Raw genomic sequence first — 20,231 nt, forward strand, 5'->3', positions numbered from 1 at the left:
TCATCATAGGGTGATTGTCAAGGTGGCCTTGCAGTAGGCCAACTTCAAAGACCTCAACCACCTAGAGCTCAAATGGAGCGGCAGCCTTGAATAGAGACTCTCAAACAAGAGGAAGCCAGCTCACTCATCACAGGGTGATGTCAAGGGTGGCCCAGAGAGGGACAACACCTAACGTCATGATCTATCTGGAGCTCAGGGGAGCGGAGGCTTCAGCATATCGCCTTCTACTCTCTAAGTGAGAGGAAACCGCTTCACTCGACCTAGGGAAGGTATCAAGGGGGCCTAACAAAGGCCAAACACCTAAAATCGTGATATTACCTGGAGCTCAGCAGAGCGGTGGCTTCGACAAACGACTCTCTTTAACGAGAGGAAGCTAAATTTGTAATGGCTCTCACAGAGGGAGAGGTAACCTAAAAGCTCAACCTGAGACTTAAAAGAGCAGAGGCCTAAATGTAAAAATGGCCTGCCATATTCTGCAGTCTGAAAGGATGCGCTCACTAACAAGCTCTGTGCCGAATCCACAGATGGGTTAAAAAAGGATGGAACCAACACATCATTGGTCCAGCCTCAGGCCTGGTGTGAAGCGCCTGGGATATAAAAGAATAAAAGCCCCCTATTATTCCTTTCTATAGGGAGCTGAGGTCACACTGTAAAATGGCTCTCACGCCAGAAAAGGCAACCTGCAAAGCTCAACCTGTAACTACAGTAAATGGAGGCCTAAATGTAGATGAGGCCTTCCATACTGCTGTAGACTGAAAGGATGCACTCAATACCAAGCCCTTATGCCGGACCAACAGAAGGGTTAATAATAATGGAACAGAACCCAACATCGGTCCATCCTTAGGCCTGATAAAAAGCACCTAATATGAATAAACACCCCCTTTAATCCTCTCCATAGGGAGCTGAGGTCACAAACTATAACAATTCTTACGGTGAAGCGACCTACAAAGTTCAACCTGTGACAACAGAAAGCGGAGGCCTTAGCGTAAATGAGGCCTGCCATACTGCTGTAAACTGAAAAGAATAAACACTTACTAACAAGCCCTGCGCTGGACCAACAGAAGGGCCCTAATAATAGAACAAACTCATCATCGACCCAGCTTAAAGCCTGATATTAACAGTGTTTGGGGGGGGATTTTAGTTGGAGAAGAGCATAATCTGCCACCGCATATGTCCTGCCATATACAGACAGGACCGTTTTCTGCTTCATAACACATAAACGCGAGTGCAGAAAGGAAACACGCAACTAGGATTCCCAAGAGAAACACTCAAGTGCGAGAAAACAGCCTTATAGAGGCGAACGCGTGTGCGTTCCAAACAAACAATGCACAAGTAATGTGTGTGTTAGATGTAAAGCTTGCACACAAACCTACACATCACTCGTCCAAATGTAAATAGAGCATTGCTTACTGATATAGAGGACGCATCCTAAATCAGCTAAACACTCTCATAACAAAAAACCCGTCCTGCTTCCCTCGAGAAAAGACAGACAAACGAGAGTGGAGCTTTCCTCAGCGGGAAACGCTCACAACGCGTGCCGACAGAACTCTCAAGCACTAGGCATGCATGCTCTAACAAAAACGCACGAGTCAAGTGTGTTACCAGGTAACTAAACATGGATGTGCACACTGACTGAAACGTCTGTAAACAGCCGTTCTTACCTTTGAATAGTGCTTCAAACAAAACAGTCCCTGAAAGACGAAAGAGAATGACTTGTTCTCTAGGCGCCCCTTATGTGTGTTCGGGTCGCACTAGTAGTGACGTCATAGGCTGTCGCCGGCCAATACGATTGCGTGATTTGATAGCGTTTCAGACACCGGTTCCCACTAAGGCGTTCCACAAATGCGTTAAGATGCAGTGCGAGTTCCCTTTCGAAAGGGAACTATAATATATACAGTACACTACAATTTACTATAGTATGGTTCAAAAACACTAGTATTTACTATAGTATTTTTTGACCATATGGGCTTATTTAAGCATGCAATCGTAGCCTAAGAAACAATACAGTTTGTGTTCATGTAGTCTACTACTAATATGAAAGATAATAAGCAAAAGACATGTATAATTTCATTCTCTTTATCTTCATTATATAAAGGGAAAAACAGCTGAACTTATGCAGAGCAGTAATGTGATTCGCGCCACGCTGTCCGTTCAGTGGCGCTAGCAAGTACGTCCGCGCTGCGCTGACGAGTCGGTCGCGTGGCTCGGTCCATTGGACCGTGCAGATGACATGTCAGCGCGGCACGAGCTCTGTAACACCCCGCTGCCTCGTCTCACATTTGGTGTGTTTGGCTTCCCATACTTCCCGCCTGTCTCACGATGGTCCAGCCGGTCTGCCAGCGACGCTGCGGGAGGATAATTGTAGTTAGTGCAGCTTAAATGGGAAATGCTCACCCGCTCCGATGTTCATACATATATTTATTAACTCAAACGTATTTATACTTTGCAAATAACATTTGTATAAAACAAATAAGGCAATTACATGTGTTTTAAAGTACACCCACCAATTTCACGTAGGCTACTCCGTCCTCTGACTTTCATCTACACCCACCAATTTCACGTAGGCTACTCCGTCCTCTGACTTTCATCTTTAGCACGCTGCAGGAGGAAAAGGCCAGAAAATGAACGCTTGCTCACATATTTTTATGGAAACATATTAACTAAAACGTAGCTTTATATCTTTCAAATAACATCAGAATAAAACATATAAAGTGAAAAAAAGAAAAGTTAACCTACCATACTCTTGTGGGCTTTCATCTTCATGATGAGTCTGTCATGCGTGAGGAGGTGTCTGGTTGTTTTTTGCGGTCATTTAGTACTGTATTTAGATATACAGTAGACTAATATTTTCCCAGAATGCATTGAAAATCTACAGTAACATACTGTACACAGCTTATACAGTTGGAAACTGTTAAGAATACGGTAAAAAAATGTGAAAACGACAAAATCTACAGTAATATGCTGTACTCAGATTCTACAGTAGGGAACAGTTGAGAACACAGTATAATACTGTGAAAACAACAGAAATCGTTTACACTGTATAGGCTATTCTTCCAAGCCACCTGAGTGTACATATACTGTATATACACAGGTGCCTCTTGTATTAATTTGATCATTAATATACTTGTTTCCCTTTTCACTTTCTATTTACTCATTTAGTCTATTTAATATTTACATAATTTTATTGTCATGGGAAATGTGAACTGTTGTCCATCATTTCACAATTGGTGATAAAGAAAAACGTCATGTCGCAATATTGGAATATAAATATAAATCCTACTTCAACATGCTGATAACGGTAGGCTATGTCTTAATTTATTTTCTTAATATTTCTCTTGTAGCCCATATACTACATAGTGAAAAAAAGAGAAGTATTTCGTGTTAAACATGTTTTTAAAATAAAGCTGCCTTTCATTAACTTTTCATTAATTAGTGTTCGGATACATTAGACTGTTAATAATTTTAATCGCAGGCTTATAATTCATTGTATAAATGTCTTTAAATCATTTTCAATGAGGATTAAGCTAATCTATCAAATCTTTTATTATCCTCGCAGCGCGTCGGTTATGCAGTGATGCGCTATGAAAGTAGGCCTATTGAATTGTAGGCTAATATCAATTTAATAATAAAAGTAGGCCTACCATTAATAATAATAATAATAATAATAATAATAATAATAATAATAATTTAATATATAAATTGGAAATGCTAAATCCTCTTGATATCCATAGCTGATGCTTTTAACGATATCTCTGGAAACATATGGTCAATCGGCGCAACCCAGCACGGGGGCTTATCGTGCATATTTCAAACGCATAGTGTGAGCAGTCAAGTCACAGCTCGACCATCGGACCGCATAGTGTGAGCACATAAATCGTGCGCTTTGGGTATACATCGCACACGATCTACTCGTACAGTGTGAGCTGGTAACCTTGCTGAAATCGCACAGAAATTGCATAGTGTATGCCCGCCTTAATTCAGGAACATGGAAAAAATCCAAATCTGAGCTGGCAGCCAGTTTACACAGTCCATAAGGCCAGGCAGAGGTTCAGACCTGGGCAGACAATCACTTGACACGTATTAAAGTGCAGACAGGAACAGACAGAAGTAATCCATCGGAGCAAATCACTAGCCACGGGTAGCAGGAATCACTGGTATAAGAAAGCTGGGCTGGACAAACAACAAAACCCCAAAAAACAAAAATGAGACTACTGAAATAAACGTGTAGTCAAAAAGACAAAACACACTGGCAATGAAAGAGAAAAACTGAGAGGTAGAAATAGGAACACAAATCCAAAAAGAATGAAAAACAGCTGTAAGCGTGTGCACGGCCGCATTGATGCATTGTGTTTGCAGCTCGCTTATAGTGCAGACTCGTTGGGGTGATGTGAAGCCATTTGCGCATTTTGAGAAGGAAAGAGAGCGAGCGGATTACTTACGCTGCTTGTGAAATTACGTCTCTCACAGAAAGTTTTCAGTTTACTTTTTAAGTTATTTAACAAAAGAAATATGAATTGTACATTACCTTTAGCATTATAATTATTTTACCCGCACTGGACAGAGATTGAGATGGTGCCGCTGCATGTCATGCCACTAGAGATGTGACCATCACTACATGCCATCTCACGGCAGGCGCACGTCTTTATGCGTCCTCAGCATAAATCAATACCGTCAGACCACAGACTGGTCTGACAGTTGCGCTGAAGGAGATAAAACTCCCTTATTTATGAGAGCTAATCTCAAAACTGTTTGAATATTCTCTGTCAGTTTTTATAATTTGTAGAGAGGCCAATACCATAATGTGTTGCAAATTCAGTCAGGTGATCCTTTGACAGGCTAATAGATTTAACAACCGATCAGAAGAATATTCAACAAATTTGTTTATTTTGACAGATGATGTTTAGCAATCGCACATATTCCAATGAACAATTTTATATTAAGCTGCAGTCCGTAATTTTTTTGGTTAAAAATTATCCAAATCAATTGAGCAAGTACATAACCAGCCAGTGTTCAAAACTATTTCCTTATTTTAGCCCGATTCACAACGGTAAGCTTGTAATTGTAACGCACTGGTTGTGTAATCACACATGAAGATGAAGATGAGTATAAACAGGTAAACTTTAATAATCCACATGGGTACAATCCAACGAAGCAGCAAGCTTTCAAACACAACTACAAATGAAACGAGACCAGGCAAGGACACTCTAACAGACCTAAACTTATATGCACAGACGATTAACTCAAATGACTAACAGCTGTGGTGATTAGTGCAGTGTCCATGGTGACGGATTGTGACGGGAAAATAGAACAAAGGAAACGTGACTAAGGAAAACAAACTGAAAGTCCATGATAACTAAGGCAAACTTGAACGTGGCTGTGACAGAATGCCCCCTCCTGGAAGGCGCGTCCTCGCGCCGTAGAGGTGAGGAGGACGAAGAGATGGCCAAATATATAACAACCATGTGATATAACATTGATATCAATATATATATTGTTATTGTTATTTTGTTTATATGTTTGTTTATTTGTTGGCACTTTGCACTTTGGTTTTCTCTCGTATTATGCATTTTCTTATTGTTTGTCGTAAACTACCTTATATGTCTGATACTTATTTTTTTCTATATCTATTTGTCCATATTTGTTTTTGTTTTTGTTGTTTTTGTTTTTGTTGTTTTTGTTTTTGTTTTTTTGTTTTTTGTTTGTTTTTTTTTGCTTATGTCTTATGTATTTGTTTGCCTACAAAAATAATAATAATATATATATATATATATATATATATATATATATATAATATGGCGAAACAGGCAGATGATACAGGTTCTGGAGGTGGACGGCTGACCGGGAGCAGGCGGAATACAAGAGTCCGGGGTAGTGCAGGTGGTGGTGAAAGCCATGGAGGAGCCTTGAGCAGAGGAAGATGGTGACAGATCTAGGCCACAGCCATGACTGCACCGCAGGGCGACGGGTCGAGGGGGAGTGGAGTGCTCTGAGGCTGGAGGAGGTGGCTTCCAGCTTTCCCAAGGTGGATCCAAGCCACTGAGAGGAGGCTGAGGGGAAACTGAAGGGCTGATGGGAGGCAGTGATGGCTGGATGACAGGTGTGGCTGGGGGCTGGAGTGGGGACTGGAGAGGGGCTTGGAGAGTGCTACAAAATCCCACAAAAAATAGAAAAGTCTCAAAAAAAATAAAAAATCTGGAGAGGGAGGTTGGGCAGGGCCAGAGAATTAGATATGTAACAGACAGATTCAGACGGTAGCAGAACAGACAGAAGGTTAACCTCTCCTAAATCAAAACAGATCTCTCCAGTGCTTCCCTGGACAGCTGCTCCTTGGTGGTAGTGTTGAGGCTGGCATACAGAAAGCTGCAGAGGTAGTTGTCCGGGAAAGATGTAGCTGGAACAAGGCTGAGGAACTCCTCCAAATGTTCCTCGAGGGAGCGGCCCTTCTGCTCAAGGCATAGCAGTTAACTGCTGCGAAATGGTCCAAAGTGCAGAAAGAAACCCAAAAACACGTAATTACAAAAATTACAAACAAAAAACACTAAAATAAAACACGCCGCTTATCTTGTGTAATCGCACACGAAGATGAAGATGAACATGAGTATAAACAGGTAAACTTTAATAATCCATATGGGTACAAACCAACGAAGAAGCAAGCTTTCAAACACAACCATAAATGAAACAAGACCTGGCAAAGACACACTAACAGACCTGAATGTCAGGGAGTCACCACAGTCACCACCCACTACCGTCACCAGATCCCAAACACCTGAGTACTGATCACATCCACCTGTCAGCGATCATCAGCCAGCACTATTTATCTGCACTCCTCCCTTTCACTCACTGTCTGGTCTCAACTATACTATGTTGTTTCGCCTGACCCACTTACCTGTTGTTTACTTACCTGTCGTTCCTGTGATACCTTCCAGTTCTCCCTCGCTGCTGTTCACTACAGACTCCATGCTCCACAGCTCCCTTTGGATCACCTGGAAAACACAAAGACACGATCAGACTCAGATAAGCCGCTCAAGACTTTCCCACTCCCCGCCCGCTTACCTGGACTGTCCTCACGCCCGTGTTGTCTTCCTCATTGTCAATAAACCTGCTGTTACTTGTAACACTTACCTCTGTGTCCTTTGTCTATCTGCTGACAGAAGACCAGACACCACCTTCGTCCGGAGATGGAGCGCCCGACTCCCGCGGCTGAGAATACCATCGATGAGCTGGTCAGCGCTCTTCGAACCACTCTCCCTCCGGACACACATCATCAATCTGCCTCTGCCAGTCCCATGGCCCTTCCATCCAACTATTCGGGTGAGGCGGTAGAATGTAACGGTTTCCTCTATCAAGTATCACTACACTACATTGAGATGCATTCCCATAAATTCACTAACGAAAGATCTAAAGTGGCGTTTTTGATCTCCTTGCTCACCGGACGAGCATTAATTTGGGCACAAGCCATCTGGAATTCACAGTCTAACCTCATTGACTCTTTTGAGGATTTCTCTTCTCATTTCCAGGAAGTTTTCGGTCTTGCCACAGGATCGCTCTCCGTTTCCGACCAACTCATCCTTCTCCGGCAAGGCAGTTCTTCAGCCAGTGATTACACTCTGCAGTTTTGGACTCTAGCGGCCACTTGTGGATGGAACGAAACTGCATTACTAATTGCTTACCGTCAAGGATTAAATCCCCAGCTTAGAGCCCAAATGGCGATTTATGAGAATTCAGTCGAATTGGAGAGCTTTATGCAGAAAGCAGTGAAAATTTCCCAACATCTTACACCCTGCCTACCGGAAACAACCGCTCATTCTCCATCCTCACCCACTGCCTGTCCTCCAGTACCAGAACCAATGCAGATGGATTCCAGTCACCTCTCCCCCCCAGAGCATGCTCACCGTCTTGCTACAGGACTATGTTTGTACTGCGGAGCTCCTGGGCACTTCATTAGTGCATGCCCATCACGTCCCCCACGTCCCGCAGTGAGTACCCACCAATTGGAGCCTGACATCTCTAATTTGACTCTGCTGGATATACAACTACTCTCCCCACTTCATATTATTTCAGCACGCGCCCTCGTCGACTCGGGCTCCTCCGGCAACTTCATCTCACCAACCCTTCTGAAGCAACTGGGTTTGCCCCCATCAGAGACAAAAAGAACTTAAAGTAGAAACCATCCAGGGAAAACCGCTCGGATGTGGGCGCATCCAGTTCCGGTCTCCACCCATCACACTGCAAATCGGATGTCTTCACAGCGAGAGAATCTCCTTTCTGGTACTGGAGGGACCCACCATAGACGTCATCCTGGAACGCCCCTGGCTCTCTCAACATTCTCCAGAAGTCAGATGGGACACAAGTGAAATTTCAAGATGGAGTCCTGCCTGTTTCCAGAACTGTCTTTCCAACATTCCTGAACCCCAGGTTATTGACCCGGTGCTACATGTTCAATCCACACTTGTGGAGAGCCCCGAACCTCACACACTGCTCCCACAATCCCATCTGGCTATATGGCGTTCCAGGATGTGTTCAGCAAACAGGCAGCCATGAATTTACCACCCCATCGGCCATGGGACTGTGCCATAGACCTGCTGCCTGGTGCCACACCCCCCAAGGGGCGAGTGTACCCCCTATCCATTCCGGAACGCAAGGCTATGGAGGACTCAACAACAATAACGGTTCATTTGTCCATCTACCTCACCAGCGGCATCAAGCTTCTTCTTCGAGCTTCTGGGTAAGAAGGACTGAGGCTTGCAGCCCTGTATCAACTACCGGACCCTCAACGAACACACCGTCAAGCTCCTTTACCCTCTTCCCCTGGTCCCGGCTGCCCTTGATGAACTCCGTGGGGCCCGCATCTTCTCGAAGCTGGATCTGCGGAGCACCTATAACCTCATTCGTATCTGGGAGGGCGATGAGTGGAAAACAGCTTTCATCACCCCTTCCGGCCACTATGAGTATCAGGTTATGCCGTATGGCCTGGCCAACTCACCGTCCATCTTCCAGGGGTTTATGAACGAGGTGTTCCAGGAGTTCCTCCATTGGTTCATCATCGTGTATATTGTTGACATCCTGATCTACTCCCGGAACCTGGCCGAACATCGCCACCAGGTCCTTCAAGAACTCAGGAAGTACCACCTCTACCTAAAGCTCGAGAAGTGCGAGTTCCACCGCCCCACAATCCAGTTCCTCGGTTACATCCTGAGCGCCGATGGTATCCAGATGGACCAGGGGAAGGTCCAAGCCATCTGGGACTGGCCTCAACCATATACAGTTAAAGAACTTCAACGATTCCTCAGCTTCACTAACTTCTACCATAGATTCATCCAGAACTTCAGTATCCTTTCGACCCCACTCACTTCCATGCTCCGTCAGAAGCCCAAGTCTCTGTCCTGGAACCCTGAAGGTCGAGTCGCCTTCAAAGCACTCCAAGAGGCCTTTTGCACTGCTCCTATCCTAATAGACCCCGACCCCAAGCTCCTGTTCGCCTCCACCACCGGGCTAGGAGCAGTGCTATAACAGTACCACAGAGAGCCTCCCCGACTCCACCTTTGCGCTTACTTCTCACGGAAGCTTTCCCCAGTGGAGCGGAACTACGATATTGGTAACTGAGAGTTACTTGCCATCAAACTGGCGCTGGAGGAATGGAGGCATTGGCTGGAGGGAACCCAACACCCTTTTACTGTCATCACAGATCACAAGAACCTGGAATACCTCCATAGAACCAAAAGATTAAACCCCCGGCAAGCCCGCTGGGCCCTCTCCTTTACACGTTTCCAGTTTACCATCACGTACCCGGAGAAAGGAACCTCAAGGCAGACTCCCTGTCACGCATCCATGCTCCCGAGGAACCATCCACACCTGAACCCATACTCCCTCCAGCCATCCTCGTAAGCCCCATCCAGTGGGACTTAGATGAACAAATCTGCATTGCCACCACGTCAGAACCCACTCCGCTGGGAGGCCCAGAGGGTAAGATCTACGTACCCACATCCTTGAGAACCACCCTTCTGGGCTCCCTTCACGCTTCCCCGGGCTCTGGACACCCAGGCAGCCTGTGTACCCTCTCGCTCCTGCAAGCTCGATACTGATGGCCCAGTATGGCCCGGGATGTCTCCCAGTATGTTCAAGGATGCTCAGTCTGTGCCATCTCCAAAACTCCACGTCACCTACCCGCTGGTAAACTGGTACCACTACCCATCCCACGCCATCCCTGGTTCCATGTCAGAGTCGTAACAGACCTGCCAAAGTCTGATGGTCACACCTTCATTCTCGTTGCAGTGGATAGATTCTCCAAGGCATGCAAGTTGATTCCCCTCCGGGGTTTACCCACTGCCCTCAAAACAGATGAAACCCTCTTTCATCAACTATTTTGTACCTTTGGCATACCAGAAAAGATTGTCTCTGACCGTGGGTCCCAGTTCATATCCCGTGAATGGACAGCCTTCTTCAAACTCCTCAATGTCTCTGTTAACCTCTCCTCCGGGTATCATCCCCAGAACAATGGCCAGACTGAGCGGAAGATCCAGGAGATATGGAGATATCTCTGGGCCTACTGTCATGACAACCAACACAGCTGGAACCGCTTCCTCCCGTGGGCCGAGTATGCACAAAACTCCCTCAGGCAAACGACCACTGGCCTTACCCCGTTTCAGTGCATACTCGGGTACCAACCCCCTCTGTTTCCCTGGACAGAAGCACTCTCGGACGTTCTAGCTGTCGACCACTGGTTTCGAGCCAGCAAGAGGGTTTGGGACTCAGCCCACATCCAACTCCAGCAAGCAGTGCGGAGATGCAAGACCTTTGCAGATGCCTGCCGGTCTTCTAACCCCGTCTATCGTCCTGGAGATAAGGTCTGGCTCTCGACCCGGGATCTGCGTCTCCGCCTGCCTTGCCGGAAGCTGAGTTCCGCTATATTGGTCCCTTTACCATCTGGAGGCAGATCAACGAAGTCACCTACCATCTCCAACTCCCAGCACGGTATTGCATTCACCCATCCTTCCATGTTTCTCTCCTCAAACCTGTTTCTCCCTCTTCCACAGAACCCGATGAGCCGCCAGTGCCTCCTCCTCCCGAAGTCATCGAGGAACCTCAAGTCTACCGAGTGAAGGAGATCTTGAACTCTCGGCGACGGGGCGGTTGTCTGGAATATCTCGTAGACTGGAAAGGGTACGGACCAGAGGAACGGTCCTGGGTTAACTGAGACGATGTGTTGGATCCCACTCTCCTGGCCGAATTCCACCAAAACCACCCGGGTCGTCCAGGACCCAGAAGCCGTGGCCGACCCCGTTGCCATAGTAGGGCGTCAGGAGCCACCCCTGGAGGAGGGGGTACTGCCAGGGAGTCACCACGGTCACCACCCACTACCGTCACCAGATCCCAATCACCTGAGTACTGATCACATCCACCTGTCAGCGATCATCAGCCAGCACTATTTACCTGCACTCCTCCCGTTCACTCACTGTCTGGTCTCAACTATACCATGTTGTTTCGCCTGACCCACTTACCTGTTGTTTACTTACCTGTCATTCCTGTGATACTTTCCAGTTCTCCCTCGCTGCTGTTCACCACAGACTCCACGCTCCACAGCTCCCTTCGGATCACCTGAAAAACACAAAGACACGATCAGACTCAGATAAGCCGCTCAAGACTTTCCCACTCCCCGCCCGCTTACCTGGACTGTCCTCACGCCTGTGTTGTCTTCCTCATTGTCAATAAACCTGCTGTTACTTGTAACACTTACCTCTGTGTCCTTTGTCTATCTGCTGACATTGAACTTATATACACAGACGGTTAACTCAAATGACTAACAGCTGTGGTGATTAGTGCAGTGTCCATGGTGACGGATTGTGGCGGGAAAATAGAACAAAGGAAACGTGACTAAGGAAAAGAAACTGAAAGTCTATGATAACGAAGGCAAACTTGAACGTGACTGTGACAGTAATACTGTTTTTGTTGTTGTTGTTGTTGTTGTTCTTGTTGTTTTATTTGAGTGGTACTGGTAGGATTCCGCAGGAAATACGAGTTTGCCTTTTCATCATTACGTCACGTCTGTATACATAAAGAAGGAGTCCTGGACGCTGCAAGTGGCGGATCATTTGAAGACTCTTTTACAGCAGCTGTAATAATTAAACTTGTCATTTTGATGGCGGAATGTAATCAAGAACAGTAAAGACGACCATCATCATTGACAACTGTTGATGTTAATATTAACAATTTGAGAACAAAGTATAATAATAATTTGCACTGTTTGACGTGATGAGCTAACTTTGCGATCGTAAGATTTAATCACCATTACATTTATTGTAGAACTCCTTACTTTCTGTTGGTCAGAACAAAAGTGGCAGACATGTTAGTTGTTCAGATGACACTTTCTGGTGAAACTTATTATTTTGGTCTTACTTTCAAGACGTTTTATCTGTAGTTTCGAAGTACAGTATCCACCAGTGTGGTTACTGACAGCCCACACATAACGTTACTCCTCAAAACATTAGATTCATCCACGCTGAGAAGCCGTGCCGATGCACAACCCACGTAAAATGATAATTCCACAACTAACTGCAATTGCAGGTTTCAAACAGATATGACGACAAAGAGGCAAAACTTACTGACTGCAGCTTTAAAGAACAACTCTATAATTCAGAAGCAAATCCTTACCTTCACAGCTGTAATATAACAAAGGGAAAAACATGCCCTGTAGATTAAACTTCCAACCCTCCCTAATACATAAATCTAATTAAGTAGACCCTACTCTTCAAGCATACAGCAGCGGGTTTTTATGCACCTTATGCTGCAAAGTCGAGAAGAACAACCAATTATATTGGCGATTCCCTCAAACTTCGGCGTGCTCCCGAGACTCAGCTCTAACCAATGATCTGCTTAAAAAAAACAATCTAAAACTACAAATATTCAAACATGCTAATAAAGAACATGCCACTTAATCCTATCAACAAAGTTAAGACACTGCTTAAATAATGAGGGAAACCTGTTAGCCAGTGTTCCCAATCACCCATTAGTCAGCCAATCACCTATGAGCGACACACAAACGCTCATCAAAAGAAAAAACACACACACACACACACGCACACAGATGATGGCCGACAGGGATGTCACATTTAGTAATATTTCAGTTGTGAATGCATCTAAAGTGGTTATGTGATTTTGCTCAGGAGGTCAAAGGAATCGTCTGGAGCCAATGGACACCATCTTTGTGAAGAATGTGAAAGAGAAAGGCCCAGCCCATCAGGCAGGCCTCTGCACAGGTAGGGGAACATGGTATGCCCATATGTGACAGGTGTAATGCCCTTTGTCTGTTCACTTTAACAGCAACCAATATCATAAGTGTGGGTGTTTGTGTTTAGGAGACAGGTTGGTGAAGGTGAATGGAGAAAGTGTGCTGGGGAAAACTTATTCTCAGGTTATAGCACTGATTCAAAATAGGTGAGGCTACTTTAAATAGATATTAATTAATGAGCCATACTTATATTTACAAGTGGATTCATATATACAGTGAATTTGTACTTCATAACTACATTCATTTTTATTTAGTGAGAATGTGCTGGAATTGTCCATCATGCATAAAGATGAGGATGTGCTACAGCTGGTAAGTGTGAGTATGACCTTTCATCTTATTTCCTCTGTTTCTACACTCTTTCTTTTACACCCACATACATCTACACATACAAATTAAATTACACTGGTCTAAAATTTTTAGAAATCATCTGCTTCAGAGATAAAATGTGCTATTTATGTATTTTGTTGTACTAAATTCAAATATGAATATTAAAACAACTAACTGGCTTCTGTTTCCAAGATATTTAAGTTTTTAAATTGTACATCTATGTAGTACCTGTCACCTCTTGGGGTTTATGTAGCACTTTAAAAATCAGCATGCTTTCCATGCCGTCTCGAAGAAATTCCATCATCTCGAAGAAGTTCATGAATCTGAGGACCAACAAAGATGCCTTCTTTTATTTTAGCTTCACTTTGGAAATTTTCCACAGGTACTGATTGTGTCTTGTCCATTGCCTTGACAAAGTTTTTCATCAGACCCACCTTGATGTGTAATGGTGGTAACTAGGGATGCTAACAATTAATCGACAATTGATTAATTTTTCGATAATAATTGATTGTCGATTAAGCAAGGTCATGCGCATACGTGCCGTTCATCCGCGAAACACGTAAAGCAGACATGAGGAAAAGTGAAGTGAGCTTTTATGTTATTAGTTATGTTTGGAACCATTTTACATTAAAAGGCTAGAGTTACACCTTCATGAATATAGGTTTGTGTGTGCATTCACAGCTTTTTTGTTGTGCAGATATAATTTGTAATATTATGTTTATTTTTGTATATATCTGATTAATCTCATATAGGATGCATTTGGTTAAGGATTAACACAGTAGGCTAGTAAAGCACGCTGGTGATCATCTTCAGTGCATGCAGCTCATAAAGCAATGCACAACTTATAATAACTGTGATTAGGACTGTCATATTACATAATATTGAGCAACACTTTAATAAAACGTTATGAATTATTTGGGTTTAGTTGCTGTGTTTCACCGCGCTGTTCCAGGAAGAGCGCATCCACAACAGAAGTTACACGTTCTGACTAGCACGTAACTTAGTTCAAGTTCACCTGTGCATTTGCGTCATTTTGTGCAGAAATAATTTGTAACATTATGTTTATTTGGTATATACATTTGAAGGTGATGAAACTGAATTATTAATAAGAAATTTTAATGTCCAGTATAAACTGTAACCTGCTATGATTATTTTATAATATTTAAATGCAATATTCTGTGTTCAGTAGAACAACACATATTAATAAAAACTCTGGACAGTCATATTAAATGAAGGCTTTGTAGGCTAGAGGCTATTTGAGTCAGTGAAAATGTTATGCTATGTCAGCAATTTTAATCCAACATTTTACAGCACCATCGACCTATGGGAGATATCAAAATAAAATGTTTAGACTGACTAGTTCTGTTTGGTTATTGTTGAATGGATCCTTAAAATGTCACAACTGTACACTAAATTTGTCCAGTCAGAAGTTCTTTAATTTATATGGCTGTTTAATCAAAAATCTAAATAAATGAATTGAAAGTTTATTTAATGCACATTTTACATGCAATTAAAGCAACTTAATTTAGTCAGTTAATGACAGAAAGTAACAAGTTTTGTTTAAGTTTTGTTTAAAATATGTTTAAGTATCTTCTAGTTCCTCCTTCACCTAGAATGCTGTCTTACTTTTTCGACACAGGTAGTTTGCCACGATCAATGTTAGAGGCTAATATATAATTAATTTTGGGAAAAAAAAAAATAAAAATCGTCCAGTAAAAGAATGTTCATCCTTTCGACCAATTTCATTATTAAATGTTGACAGAATGCTAAAAAGTTTGTCTAAAAGGTTGGGTTATACTTCCGCATATAAGGCTGAATGTCCTGTAATATTATTCGCCGTTTAATGAATGTTATATAGCATGGTCAAATTATTCAGTAACACTTTATTTTACAGTGCTGTAGTTACATGTTACTACATGTACTTACTATAGTAATAGCAGTAAATTATGCATAATTACAAGTAACTAACCCTAAACCAAACCCTAACCTTAACTGTAACTCTATAGTAGGTACATGTAGTTAATTAGTAGTACTCAGTACTTATTTGAGTAATTACAATGTAACTATGGCACTGTAAAATAAAGTGTAACCAATTTTTCAAAGTGGATCCTTGGTGGTGTTTCTCAATGCCAAGAAGGCATTTGACAGGATAGAGTAGTCCTATCTCTTCCTGGTTTTGGACGAATTTAATACTCTGGAGTCTGCGGTATCGCCGGCGATACCACCTCGGTTTTTTTCTTACCAGTGTGATAGAGACTGAAAATACTCTATAAATTTTGGACATATCAATTAAGAGTTATATACCATTCTAATCTGTGAAATGTCTTCTTTTATTTGTGTACACTCAGAGTAAAAACAAAATGTTGTGCTTTTTGCAAAATAAAGAAAACTAACATGATGCGCAAGCCTCATTCTCTCTCTGAATTAAGTCCAATCTGATACTCCATCAGAAGATAAACTGTAACGTAGTGAATACTAATGACACAAAAATGAGACATATGTCTAAAGAAATGTTGAAGTGTCAGGTTTTAAATCATGTAAGTCAAATTGAAAACAAATATTCTCTGTTTATGTAATCTATATGAAAAGAGAGACGTCAGATTTTGCTCATTATCCGCTAATGCGGCCACTCCCACGAAGTGGGTGTGCTATTCAGACGCAAATTCTGAGGCGATCAATGTAGCAGAGTGAACACCCGCGTCAGCTCGGAAAAATGCATCAAGTTTAGTCAGTTTCATGTACTTTTCACAGTTTTGAGATGCTGTGAGGAATAATTCTAAAAGGATTTACCTCAGAGGAAGAGCTGGTTTCACTTTCATTTCGAGGATCAACTATGATCGACGATGATTGTGAAAGGTAAGTCGTTTTTTTATTCTTAAGTTGTTTAAATATGAATCCTGCAAGTTTTGTTTGTCTCAGTGTGAATTAATGGGGCAGATCGACGTGCAGTTTCGTTTACTACACATAACATACATTAGTAAATTGCCATGGCTATTCCCAAACTATATTGCTATACTGAGATGAGTGAAATCGACTGAAATACGTAATAAATACTGAAATAAAATTTGTTAGCAATGTATTAAACTGTACATTAACATTTAGGCTCTATATATAAAATACCATAGAGGTAATATGAATGTTTAGATGCTTTGCATCACAGAAATACATTTTTTTTTTTTTTTAAAGTATATTAAAATAGAAAAACATTATTTTAAATTGTAATAATATTTCACAGTATTGCGGGGGTTTTTCTGTATTTTTGATCAAATGAATGCAAGCTTGTTGATCATGAGACTTCTTTCAAAAACATAAATACTAATGTGTCCAATCTTTTGACTGGTACTGTAATTTTAAATTTATGCCTATACAATCATGTTTTCTGTTAAGAGTGGACATTATATTAACGTGATATGATCCTGTTATCAGCATGCTTACAGAGGGTTTTTTTCTTTTATCTCACAGATTTGCGAATCATAGTGACCAGATATTGGCCCACACTTGACATTCTGAATGAATATAATGGTGAGATCACTGACTGGAAACAGGAAAGTTTTTTTTTTCTTTTTCTTTTTTTTCTTTTTCCTCCAGTGCAGAAACTCCAAACACCTTGGAATGCCAGGTAAGGGATGTTCACTTATATCTTTGAACAGGATTTATTTCCAGGTAAAACTCTATATCAAAATGTGCCCTCAATTATTCAAAATGTGTCTCATTTATATTGTTAACTATATTCTGAATAAACTACCAAAAAAAAATACTTTGTACTTTGATTTTTTTAGTGTCCTCTCACATAGCCTACCTGACTGAAAGGGCTCATTATGCAGGTCATTATGTGGGTCTTTGTCTTGTGTGAATCACAGCATTATTCATGAAGATTCTCGCCTCCCGCATACTGTCTTTCTTGACAAAAAGTGTCTTACAAAAATCAATATATTGTTTTATATGAACGAGTAGGCAGGATCATATTTACATCATTTTGAAGCAAAAATTCTAGACTACAACCTCCAATAACCAGGAGTCTTGTAAACACATATTTTGTATTTGTTTTGTGGCCGTATTTAAGTGACTTAAGTTTTTTGTTTTTTCAATAACCACGCATAAAGGTTATTCTCTCAAAAATACAAACATGTACATACATGTTGCTCACATATTATGGTAGCCTAGTTTGTGGTGAATACAGTGTAATGACACTTTTGCCATTAATATGTTTATAAGCAACTGAAAAAAGCACAAATGTCAGGGCATGACAAAACTTCTCCAGGGCCCCAAAAATCCTCAGACCCCAGAGGGTTATTTTAGGTAACAATCTTATAAGATGGGTGACACTGCTCTATGCGTCATCGCAAGACTCTATATTGTCCAGTGGCATTCACTCTCCATTTTCCATTGATTTCCTTTGAACTGAGGAACAAGACAAGGTTGCCTTATTGTCACAGTCAACATCAGTCACTACATTTCCCATCATCCCTCCTTCTGCTGACCTGTAAACTTTCAGCAATCACCCGCACCTGTTATCCATTAGCCTAGTTAACAGCACCTCAAAAAAGCACACACCTTTCAACCAATTGTTGTCCAGTCTCGTTTACAGACGTTGTGGACTACTGACCTGACTCCTACCCTGCATCCCAATGTGCATACTATCCACCCTATCAGCCCTAAATAGTATTGAATATTACTAATGTCACATACTGTTTAGGATGGATAGTATGCACATTGAGACGCAGGCCTAGTGATGGTGAAATGAAGCTTTGCGAAGCACCAAGTTTATCATAAAAACATTCATTACTCAGAGCTTTTCAAAATGGTGCTCACTAATGACATCTTGTGGTCAAAAGGTGGAAAAAGCTGCCTTTGCGTCCCAGACGACCTAACCATTTTTGGACTGTTTCATATAATAAATCAGTTTCTGCTTATCAAAAGCATATAAAACAATGAAAATAATTAGTCTATATAAAAAAATAAAGTCTTTCACATGTCATTTTCAACCCAGGCTCATTAGAAAAACGTACCGTGACTCAGTTTCACACAATTAGGTCTTTCTTTTCTCACCCTTTTCTCTAATTGTGGCAACCTGCCAAATGATGGTCAACTCTTTACCATAGATATAGCATTTTCCAAGGACAACCGGCTCCTTCCTAAAGAGTGGAAGGGAATCTAATGGGAATCTAATGCTATTTGATGCATTCTGACTTATTTACATTGTTAAAAAGTTGGATTCTCATGCTAAACATGACCAGTTTAAAAAAATGAATTGGACATATTTCTGTGCCAAAAATACTCTTCAGATTTCTCACAAACTTCGGGCAGTTTTTTTCAAGCATGGCCCTTTATTACGTAAAGGGTGGAATTCCTTGTACGGGCACTTCTCCCGGAAGAGCGCGTGCACACATCGACCAGAGCGAGAGAGCAAGAGCACGCCCTCAAACGCGCTTCATTGGGACTTTACGGAAGTCGTCGGCAGCCCTGCATAGGACTTGGTCGAGAAAGATTTGTCACTTCGTTTTTAGACTACGAAATCAACGATGTCACCAAAGAAGTGTGTTTTTGGTTGTGAGGGAAAGATAACTTTGCTTCCCAAAGAAACCAGCGTTAAGTGGAGCTGAGAGATTTGTGCTCACTCATTACATTGAAGCGCTCTCGATATTTGTCATTAAAATAACCATAGAAACCGCCTTAAATTAACTATCAAAATAAGGATAATGTCGTGTCTGATAGTTGCAATCAATTTTTTATTGGTTAAAATGACTGGAGAATATCTCGTGTTTTTCTGTGGCTGCTCAAGCCCTCAGGATCAGCGCTTATGGTTTTATAAACGACCCAGTTCCACGCTGGATTTACAGATCATTTGAAACTGAAAGATGGAGCGGTCACAGTGATAATGATCCCGGTCATGAGTCGGAACCGCAGGTGGTAAGTAAAACTGCATCAAATGTCTGTTTTGTTGGCAATAGGTGCCTATGTGCATATAATGTAAACAACACGAACGTAGTGAATTCATAAATTCATTATTTATCATTCACTATACGCTATATTCATTATAGTGATTCAAAAGTTATCCAGGGATAATGCGATAGTGTATTGTGTGTGTTTAAATACAATTGTTTAGCTGACCATCGATAGCTTGCAGATGATCACTACACAAAAGCTGCGCGTGCTCGTCGCTCTTTAGCTTCGCTCACGGCACGCCTCCAGGAGCTCGGCTGTTTTTGGAAAGCCTCGGTACAGTGTATCTGTCTTTTATAAATCTGATAAAACTAAAGACTTTTAGGAGATATGAAGGATGCTATACTACTCTATAGGTACTCAAGATTAACATGAGATTGGCAGAAACTGTGTGTGTTATGTACCCTTTAAATAATTTAAAAATTTGGCAGCTTTTCAGGTTAAACTACAGAATAAACTACACAAGTCTGAGGCAATGGCTCTCAACAGTCAGAATAACTGGACACACACTAGCTTTCAACCTTTTCGATGGTCTCCAAAAAGATTCATATATCTTGGTACTCATATTTCACCTTCTCTGACAGGCCTATATCAATTAAACTTTGTCCCATTGATAAAGTGTATTAAGCCCGGGACACACCAAGCCGTGTCGGCTTCGGATCACTCCAGTTAAATG

At 42.0% G+C, this 20,231-nt stretch overlaps 1 protein-coding gene across 1 annotated transcript in view; it reads left to right on the plus strand.

Moving 5' to 3' along the window:
• Positions 1-20,231, plus strand: part of arhgap23b (Rho GTPase activating protein 23b) — a 221,689-nt gene that overhangs the window by 136,850 nt on the left and 64,608 nt on the right. The window contains 3 exon segments of the mRNA XM_051914342.1: positions 13,161-13,253; positions 13,353-13,431; positions 13,540-13,594. Of these exon segments, the coding sequence (XP_051770302.1) occupies positions 13,161-13,253; positions 13,353-13,431; positions 13,540-13,594 (227 nt within the window).

Source organism: Ctenopharyngodon idella, chromosome 12 (assembly GCF_019924925.1).
Source record: "Ctenopharyngodon idella isolate HZGC_01 chromosome 12, HZGC01, whole genome shotgun sequence".
In the NCBI taxonomy this organism is placed as follows: domain Eukaryota; kingdom Metazoa; phylum Chordata; class Actinopteri; order Cypriniformes; family Xenocyprididae; genus Ctenopharyngodon; species Ctenopharyngodon idella.